The sequence below is a fragment of the Salminus brasiliensis genome, chromosome 9, assembly GCF_030463535.1.
Source record: "Salminus brasiliensis chromosome 9, fSalBra1.hap2, whole genome shotgun sequence".
Classification (NCBI taxonomy): domain Eukaryota; kingdom Metazoa; phylum Chordata; class Actinopteri; order Characiformes; family Bryconidae; genus Salminus; species Salminus brasiliensis.
In genome coordinates, this window is record NC_132886.1 from 12925039 (window position 1) to 12935244 (window position 10206).

The 10206-nt window shown below is 44.0% G+C and overlaps 1 protein-coding gene across 1 annotated transcript in view; it reads right to left on the reverse strand.

The window, feature by feature from the left end:
• Positions 1 to 1414: 1414 nt before the first annotated feature.
• Positions 1415 to 10206, reverse strand: part of gpr185b (G protein-coupled receptor 185 b) — a 9632-nt gene continuing 840 nt past the window's right edge. Inside the window, exon 2 of the mRNA XM_072687452.1 lies at positions 1415 to 8283. Within this exon, the coding sequence (XP_072543553.1) occupies positions 7247 to 8281 (1035 nt within the window). The 5' untranslated portion in view covers positions 8282 to 8283 and the 3' untranslated portion in view covers positions 1415 to 7246. The remainder of the gene's footprint in view (positions 8284 to 10206) is intronic.

Genomic DNA, 10206 nt, shown 5'->3' on the forward strand with positions numbered 1-10206 from the left:
GAATATTACAACCAGATGTGTCGGATGTAACCTTTTTTAGGGGATCTTCAGGACCAGGACTGTGCAGAACTGGTCTATATAAGGTTGCCAGCACGGTTCTAAACTGTTGGGGGCAAATGAGCCCCAATACAAGACGCTACCAGCAGCTCCTGTAAGTTGTGAGGTGGAGTCTTCATGGATCACATCAATGAACCTTTGGAGGCCATGATCCTGAACACTGCATACCAGGAACTTCCCACAAGACCTGCCTGATGTTTTGGAGATGCTTTGACCCAGACGTCTGGCCATCACAGTTTGGTTCTTGGATCTTGTGGCTCAGATCCTTATGCTTGACCATTTCTCCTATTAACACATCACATGACTCTTCACTTACTGCCTAATATGTCCACCCCTTGACAGATGCCACTGTAGATGAAGATAATCAAGGCTTTTTACTTCACCTGTCAGTGGTGCTCATGTTTCTGATAAAATGGCCAGTGAGTGTAGGCACAAGGTAGGTTTACCTAATTAAAAAAAGTGTGATTTTTTTTTCCCACTTCAAGAACTGACTGTTCACCTGCTTCTTTAAAATATCCACCCCTTGACAGGTGTTTTTCACTGTACCTGTCAGTGATGTTAATGTTATGGCTGATTGGTGTATAGAACCAATATTGACACTCTACTGAAAAAAGGGTCCTTTGATTCATCTTTTTGTGCCATGAAGACCCATTTTAAGAGCTTCTGCATAAAACCGTGTGTAAAAGGTGTTGACATCTCTTTATAAAACGGTTTTAAAAAGGTTCAACTATTGCAGCAGTAGTGAAAAAAACTTTTTTGGTGTAGAATGTAGTATATTTGAGAGTAAGGGTATCTAAAATGTACTTAAAATGTATTTAATTTCATTCTGTTTAGCCTTGCTGTTGACCACACCTTCTATTTTGTGGCTTCATGGTTTTATTTTAGACCCCAGGCTCACAAACCACCTTCAGTTCCTATGCTAATAGATGCTGGATGTTCTGCAGCAGTTCTGGAGGGAGCTCGGTACTTTCTACTTTTACTTCTAGTCAAGTCTTTATTTCGTAGGTGTAACACTTTTTTGTCTTGTTTTAAGCTCCTCTACCCACCTCTGGCTGCAAGAACAGTGATGACCTCTCATGTCCACAGCTGGAGCCCCAGATGCTTCCCTGCTCTTCCTGAACTCCTCCATCTCCAAGTCTTCTCTGTGGATATCTCCCATTCTCTGCGGGCCCGGAACAGGTTACATAAATCAGAGCAGTTCAATAATTCATGCGCAGCCCTTTTAAGCTCGACCTGAGTGCGTGAATATACCTCCCACACACACGCACATACACACACTCTATCTCCCTCACACCTGCAGCCCTCTCACGCTCACCTAAACACTCATAAAACACAGAAAGCTGGAAGAGTTTGCTGCATTTTATTTGACAAAGTATTTATTTTCCTCAAGATTGTTCTTTTTTTCTTCTTCTTCTCGTCTCTGGTTTATGTACAGTATTAAAAATAAATCATTTTCAATTAGAAGTACATTCCACACGTACAGTGCAATGTGTAGCATGTCCCTCTCGTAAAGTGCATCGTACATGTCATCAGATTAAGAGAGTTCCCAATACAAAGAGAGAAATTTTAAATAATAAAAAAAAAATACAGACACTAACCGGTAGTTTACATCACAGTATCGTGTGCCCAGTCGTCGTCTCTGACCACATTCTTGTGTTGTGACCTAAACTGTCTTTCCAAAACGCTCTTCAAAAGCAGTGGTGCTTCAAATGGTTCTTTGAGCAAAGCCATAGAAGAGCCACTTTTGGTTAAAGGGACAAGGATGGAGATAATAAAGAAGAAATAAAGGTTCTTCACCAATTAAACACCTCTCTGTTACAAATATTGGAACCAAAAGTGGTTCTCCTACAGCCTCGCTCAAAGAACCATTTCAGAAGCGCCTTTATTTTACAGAGGGGAGGCTATCGTCTACACTCCATGCATGTAGGACATAGGAAAGGTTGCTGGGTATAAATAGATGGACATCATTGGCTAATCAATAGGACTAATGTGCAATCCTGTATCATAATGGACCTCCTATAGATTTAATAGTCACATTACATCTAGATGCTTTGTCCTAGTGGGTGGACTAATGCTTCTCTTTCACTCTCTTTCTCTCTCTCTCTCTCTCTCTTTCTCAGGGCGCCTCCTCTCCCTAATGTCGCTCTATCAAGAGAAAGAAGGAGCTGAGCTCTACTGCTTAATGGCCCAGAAAAGGGATTTCAAGCGCTCAGGATAAATTTAACATTTCGTGCCTCACATTTTCAGGCATTATTTTTAGAAGGGCCACTTTTAGGCGTAACGGAACATCCGTGCGGTCGGGAGCCGTCTTTCAAACGACCTTTCTCTCTCTCTCTTTCTTACTCTGACTCTCTTTCTGTTTGGGTACGCAAGCAGCGACGTCATTCAGTCTCCCCACAAAACCGCAAGACTGAGGTATGGATGACTCTCCCTCTTTTTTTTTTCCTCTCTCTCTCTCTCTCTCTCTCTATAAGGCTGTCTGTAGTGGCGCTCTGTGTCAGAACAACACAGCAGCCCTGCAAACTGCAGCAGACTGCAAACACACTCTGCATTTCTCCAGGCCATTCAGCTTAACCCTATAAACCCCGAAGACTCCAGCACCTTAGTATCTCCTTTTTTGTAAGGCCATCATTTACACACTGGCAGTCAAAAAGAGTTGTACAGATGCTGTTTTGGACACTGTCCACAAAAAAGTGACGTGACATGCAAGCCACAATAAAGCAAAATGCTACACCGCTTATCATGCTGAGGTTGAGGAGTGAGGAAACTCAGGTGATGTCTGGATACAGCACAAATCACCAAATAGAAAGAAAACCTTTAAAAGCCTCACTGTATGTGCTGTTTTAAGGAGATCATCAAGGACTTAAGGCGCAGACACTCTTAAGGCTAATTTTTGCCCAACGTCAAGTCTCTTTGTTTGTTTTGTCCGTATTTGTTCATGTTCTCTGAAATCTTACAGATACGGACAGAACAGAGCAATACCATGGGCCGTGTAGTCAATAGTTCAAGTGAAACACAACCACTTATAGCAACCGTTTACAGACATTTTTCCTTTTTTGTACATTATCACAACTTCACCACATCACCTTGTTGTTTTTGTTATCAGAAACCGCCCTCTAGTGGATGTCTTGCTTAACATCTATGCCAATGTAAAGGACGCACAGAAGCATGTGGGCAGTGACGGCTACAGCGCTTTAAGCAGACGTGTATCAGTGTGGACTACACAACCGCAACACAACTCTTCTTGACTGCCAGCGTAAGTGAGTTTTACAAGTTGATGCCAAATGATTGGCCTATCCATGCTCCACCTACAAATTAGTTCTCTATAGTTACTGTCGCCAGGTTGGACAATCTTTACAGAATGCAGGCAAAATCCCAGTCCACCTAATCAAAGGGTTTTGTTCCAAAATGCATGGAGTTGTCTCTGTTTGTGGTTTTGAGAGTGGCCTTTACATATTCAAAAATATAAATGCTATATTAGCAATAGTACCACTTTTCTTGGTGCAACATTTCTTTACATTTTTTTGTTTAATCTGTGTGCAAAGTCACACTGGCTTTTTGTTGTATAATTAAGATATCGTTACCAGGATATACCAAACACTAAGTTTGGTATTGACTATGTTGCTTATTAGAATCAACATAAAATTCCATTATTTTCTTTATTTGTCAGTTTTAACAGCTTTTATCCCATAATCTGAAATTATAACACCCTCGTAACACCGATATTCTGACCAAAGCTTCTGTACACAATAGGTGGTCCAACCTAACAACAGTTGCTATGAAAGAACACAATAATGTCTGGGCCAATAATCTGTAAGCCGACAGTAAGCTTAGGATAGAGCAGTTATTCAATCAGGTTGACTCCATATAGAGGCAAGGGCACTTTCTATCTTCGCCTTTCCAGACTTTTCCGATCCTATGATGACATCCATTGGTGTCAGTGGTTAGATAGGTCACTGTTGAGCAGGTGGCAGGGGGTGGACGTCCATCTGTCCACTGTCTGACTCGGACGAGGACTACCCCGTCCAGCACCAGAGTCAGGGAGACGAGCCAAACAGGACTCCATGTAGAGGGAAGGGGGCCAATAGGGTACCAGACTAATGAATAAAAAGCCGGTAGGCTGCCGTAAAGTCAAGTTACCCCAGCAGCGGGGTGTCCTGGACCATTGCATTTGGATGCTATTATAACCACCCACTACTGGTGAGAACATGATTTCAGCTTTAGCAATTGGTCCAAATATGATTGCATTCACATAGTTAACAAGCAGTCCATCAGTTTAGATCACACAGTGAATCACATTGATGACATGTTTTTGTTTTTGTTTTGTTTTTTTGATTTCGTAACAAGATATTTGGAGGAACTTGCAACAGATCAAAGTTCAGCCTGGTTCAGCTTTGTAGGACTTCTTTGAGGTCTTCCATCAGATTGAGACTTTGAGATGGCTGATATTGACTGGTACTGTTCTGTATTGTGTTATTTCCTGCAAAGTCTCTAGTGAAGTGACGGTAGAAATCATAAGCTTTTGCTTGTTTTTCTTGACAAATACACCGAAATCAACAAGTAAGACACTACTAAAATTATGGCACTTTTCGCATCGCCAAACACTCAATTTTCTTGTTTTTTTTTTGTTTGTTTGTTTTTCTGTCATTTTTTGTAAGAAACCATCGATAAGAATACAGATATTATATACATACATACATACACACACATACACACACACTCACCGACACCACCATGTCATAAAACTCATGCCCTGATGTGTATAAAAATAGAGTGTATCCATACAGCATTGCATAAGAAAAATAACCATAGTACCCCTGAACGAACTGAATCTATGGCATCCCATTGAGTATAGCTCTGTGGAGATACGATACATAACAATACAGATTGGCGTCAGAACATCGATATCTGTGTTTGCGTATTATGTGGGGTGAAATATATATTTTTTCCTTTTTCTTTCCATAAAGGGGGGCACAGTGTGATAGGTCACTGAACCCCACTCAAGATATGAGTGAGTGCTATATAAACACATGATTAGCTCTGTTTCTCGCTCATACACGCACACGGTTTCAAAGAAACATCAAACGGAGAGTCCGTCCACAGTGTCCAGACTGCAGGACGACTCCGGCAAAAAGTCCATCAGTTATAGTGTAGGTCACCAAGTGGCTGAGGTTAGTCAGAGTGGGCTAGCTCTAGTGTGTGTGTGTGTGTGTGTGTTTTGTGTGGGTTATCAGGGCCTACTCTCAGCTTTACACCACTGCATGTTCAATGCAGACGATACGTCTGATTCAAAGACCAGAACCTACCATCCTACTGACCTGCTTAGCGATTTCAAGTCATAAGGTTACATTAGCTCTGTTGATGGCCTCATTAAGATTGTAGCATTATCAATGGACAGCACACATTGATAGATTATTGCAGAGGAGCAAAAAAATAAGGCCAAAAATAAGGTCATACATTTCAAAAGAGGGCTGAAAAGGATTTCAACTTTTTCCCCTCGATAGACACAAGGTGCTGTTCATTTTTTACGATGGAAAAGAAAAATCCTAACATCTTGTAGGTGCTGGATGTTTCAATAACTATGCACTGCTTTTCCTGCTTTGATTTTTATGTTGGAGACGCACAGTAGTCACCGTTTTCATTAACCTCAATTCAAGACCACCACATCCAAGGTCTGGTGGCCTAGTTATCTAATCCCAATATGAGCTATTTATGAATTTAGATCTATGCGCATGCTTGCTGGATATCAGAGAAGTCTCAAATGTGACGAGTACAGTTTTATACGAAGGGCGCCGTCTCGTATCATTTACTAATGGCCCTCGCTTGCAGCAACCTCCATCCACCTATTCATCTGACCAGAGCTTTTAGAAAATAGCTTCATAATCATTCGAACACAGTCCCCTCATTCTAGAGGAAGAATAAAGCTTTGGCTGAATTGGATTTATGTAAGCTATTAATGCATTCTTTTGCCTTGACCGAGTCTGGTAGGTTTCCTCCAATTTCCAATTAAACGTCTCATTCAAATTCCTGTGACGGCCTCGATTGCCCTGCTTTCCCGACATCCCTCTCGACACCCACCAAAGTTGTGAAAACAACAATCTTGTCGCAGAACAATGAGCTAACGAAGGAGCAGTGGATTTGGCAGGCAGCGCTACAGCGGATTGTATGAAATTTCGCTTGTGGGGCCTTGTTTTTCTTTTAATGTCATTCATTCATTTTTAAAGGAACACGGAGGGAGCTTGGTGTGGGGAGGGGGGGAAAGCAGATTTGCACAGGAACAGCGATGCCATTGTACCAGTCGCTGTCCATGGTCCTGAACTCTTGTGCGTTCAAACTGTTATATTATGCCAGAATGCTTAATATTATATATAAATATGCCTGCGGTTAGCAGGCAAAGAACAAATGCAGTCGATACTGCAGCTGAAATGTGGGCTAAAATGACCAATGTGTTTCTAATTTTTTCTAAGTTTCTATGCTCTTCAAGAGCTTTTCATGTCTCCACAAAAGAAGAGGGAATGCACTGTGCTTCTCTTACGTCTGCCGGTGGACCATGTACAGTGTTTACTGATAAAGAAAGAGGCTTTGAGCGCAGACGTTTGCGCAGTCTTCCTTGGCATCGTAATTGCCTTGCTGAGGTGGGCAGCAGATTTGGGCTACTTAGCTAAATACGAAGAGGGAAGTGGCAATAAATTATACAAATCTTCACTGCTTTGCTATGGCCATGTCCTGATAAAACGAAATGAGGGGAAATTGCACTTCCTTTTTACAGTCACAAAAGGGGTTTCGTTCAATAGATACATGCAGTGTTTTGCACTAAGCCTTAGCTATTCCTCTTTTGGATTTCAAGAGAAAGGTGTTCATTGGTTTCCTCGGTAATGGTGATGAAAATCACTGCACTAAAATGTGTATTCTACAGTGGACAAGTTATGAGCTCACTTAGGGATATTTAACCCCAGTGACCACACAGCACGATCAGTAGTTGATACTGCGATGACATTGAGGTGTATATACAGGTGAGTAGAGATTCCTTTGCTGTTGTTGCCACTGCTGTTGTACGTTTGTTGTGTATGGTACAAAAGATCCATCATGTATCAACCTGCTTTGCGGGCACAGTGGCACACACTTACACAGTAGACCCACAAAAGTGGTGTCCCCAGGTGCGTCTCATACGAGTCCCACACGATCCGCCCTATACGTCGCTTGACGTCCTTGGCCGGAGAGAGAAGTTGGCCGGGACGCATCCGCAGCAGGCCAGCCAGAGAGACTTCTGGATGTCTGGGTTTCTAAACGCATAAATGATGGGGTTTATGACTGAGTTGCATGTGGCTGGCAGCACGGTGGCGTACGTGTAGATGGCTGGGTAGCTGGAATCAGCCACAATGGAATACATGGCAAAGGGCATCCAGCAGGCGGCGAAGGTGCACAGGATTGCGGACAGCGTGGACACGCCCTTGGTGGTGGAGATGGCGGCGAAGTGGTGCTGCTGCACAGCGATCTGCTGCGCGTGACGGAAGGCGATCTTGCAGATCTGCAGATAGAGTTGCATGATGAGTGCAAAGACCAGCAGGAAGGTGACGGCCAGCGCCACAGCGTTGTTCTTGGTCACTGGGCGGCACACGCTGCAGTGCGCTTCATCCGCCAGGCAGTTCCAGCCCAGGGCAGGCAGAAGGCCCAGAGCGATGCAAACCAGCCAGATGAGCGCCAGCATGGCGTAGGTGAAAGTAAGGGTGCGTTCTGTATTATAGGTGAGAGCATTGTAAAGCGAGAGGTAACGGTCCACCGTGATTGCCAGGATGTTGAGGACAGATGCCGAGAAGGCCGCAATCAGCAGCCCCACAGAGGCCAGCGTTGCTAGCTCAGTGTCCAGCGCATAGATGGAAATGAAGTTGAGCACCAGGCCCAGGCCTGCCAGGAGGTCAGCGGCGGCTAGGCTGCCAATGAGGATGAAGGTGGGCGCCCGCAGGCTGGGGGCATAGAAGAGTGCCGCCAGCACCAGAGCGTTCTCGCAGGAGATGAGTGTACCCGTGACACACAGAGCAACGTCCCATGGGCTAACTGGAGCCAGTGGATGCAGGTCTGCCCCACTTCGCACCAGAGAGGAGTTACGCCCGTCAGGCAAAAGCCATGCACCACCCAGAGATGAGGAAGAGGAGGAGGGAGAGGAAGAAGAGAAAGAGGCGTTCGGAAGGTGGCTGCTCATCGCTGCTGCAAGAGAGTGAATCATAGCTGAGAGAGAGAGAGAAGGGAAGGAAAACATTCTGTGAGAATGACCTCTCAGCTTATAACAGTAATAACTATAACAGCAATACAAAATAACACAAATAACAATAATGATGGTGCTGATAATGATAGTGGAATAATTATCTTCTTCCAGTGGTCTATTTATACACACTCTAGAACCATCTGTGCCTCAAACACCACCCCTCCATCATCCACCCCTACAACACATCAATTCTCCTTCATTCACTGTCGTTCAACCCCCATTATTTGCCCTTCTATTATCTGCCCCTCCTTCTTCCGTCTCTTCACAATTCACTCCTTCATCGTTCATTCACTCTGTCATTCACTCCTCTAATTATTTGTCATTCATCCTGCCATTGTTCCCCCCCATTTTTCACCCCTCCATTCTCAATTCTTCACCCCTCCTTCATCCACTTCATCATTCACCCTTCTATCATTCACCCCTCCATTCTCACTCCATCATTTACCCCTCCATCATTCTCCCCTCCATCATCCACTCCATCATTTACCCTTCTATCATCCACTCCATCATCCACCCCTCCGTCATCCACTCCACCATTCTCACTTCATCATCCACCCCTCCATCAATGTCACCACTCCATCCTCCAGCCCTCCAACATGCACGCCATCATTCTCATTTCATCATTCACCTCTCCAATATTCGCAGCACTCCATCATTCAGCCCTCCATCATTCTTCCCTTTCCGTCATCTACTTCATCACTCACTCTTTAATTATTCACCCTCCCATCATTCACTGTCACTCTTCCCTCAATAATTCACTCATTCACTTCTTCATCATTCTTACCACTCCATCATTCAGCCCTCCATCATCCGCTCTATCATTCTCACTTCATAATTCACCTCTCCCTCATCCACTTCATCATTCACCCTTCCATCATTCACCCCTCTATCCTCTACTCCATCATTCACCCATCCATCATCCACTTCATCATTTACCCTTCCATCATTCATCCCTCCATCATCTACTCCATCATTCATCCCTCCATCATCCACTTCATCATTCACCCTTCCATCATTCACCCCTCTATCATCTACTCCATCATTCACCCATCCATCATCCACTCCATCATTCACCCGTCCATCATTCATCCCTCCATCATCTACTTTATCATTCATCCCTCCATCATCCACTTTATCATTCACCCTTCCATCATCCACTTCATCATTCACCCTTCCATCATTCACCACTCTATCCTCTACTCCATCATTCACCCATCCATCATTCACCCCTCTATCCTCTACTCCATCATTCACCCATCCATCATTCACCACTCTATCCTCTACTCCATCATTCACCCATCCATCATTCACCCCTCTATCCTCTACTCCATCATTCACCCATCCATCATTCACCCCTCTATCCTCTACTCCATCATTCACCCATCCATCATCCACTTCATCATTCACCCTTCCATCATTCACCACTCTATCCTCTACTCCATCATTCACCCATCCATCATTCACCCCTCTATCCTCTACTCCATCATTCACCCATCCATCATCCACTTCATCATTTACCCTTCCATCATTCATCCCTCCATCATCCTCTTCATCATTCACCCCTCCATCAACCACTCCATCATTCACCCCTCCATCATCCACTCCATCATTCACCCCTCCTTTATCCACTTTATCCTTCACCCCTCCATCATCCACTTTATCCTTCACCCCTCCATCATCCTCTTCATCATTCACCCTTCCATCATTCACCCCTCCATCATCCTCTTCATCATTCACTCCTCCATTATCCACTTCATCATTCACTCCATCATCCACTCCATTATCCACTCCATCATCCACTCCATCATTCACCCTACAACATTCTACCCTTCTGTCATTCACTGCTTCATAATTTGTCCCTTTGTCATTAAATTGCCCTTTCATCG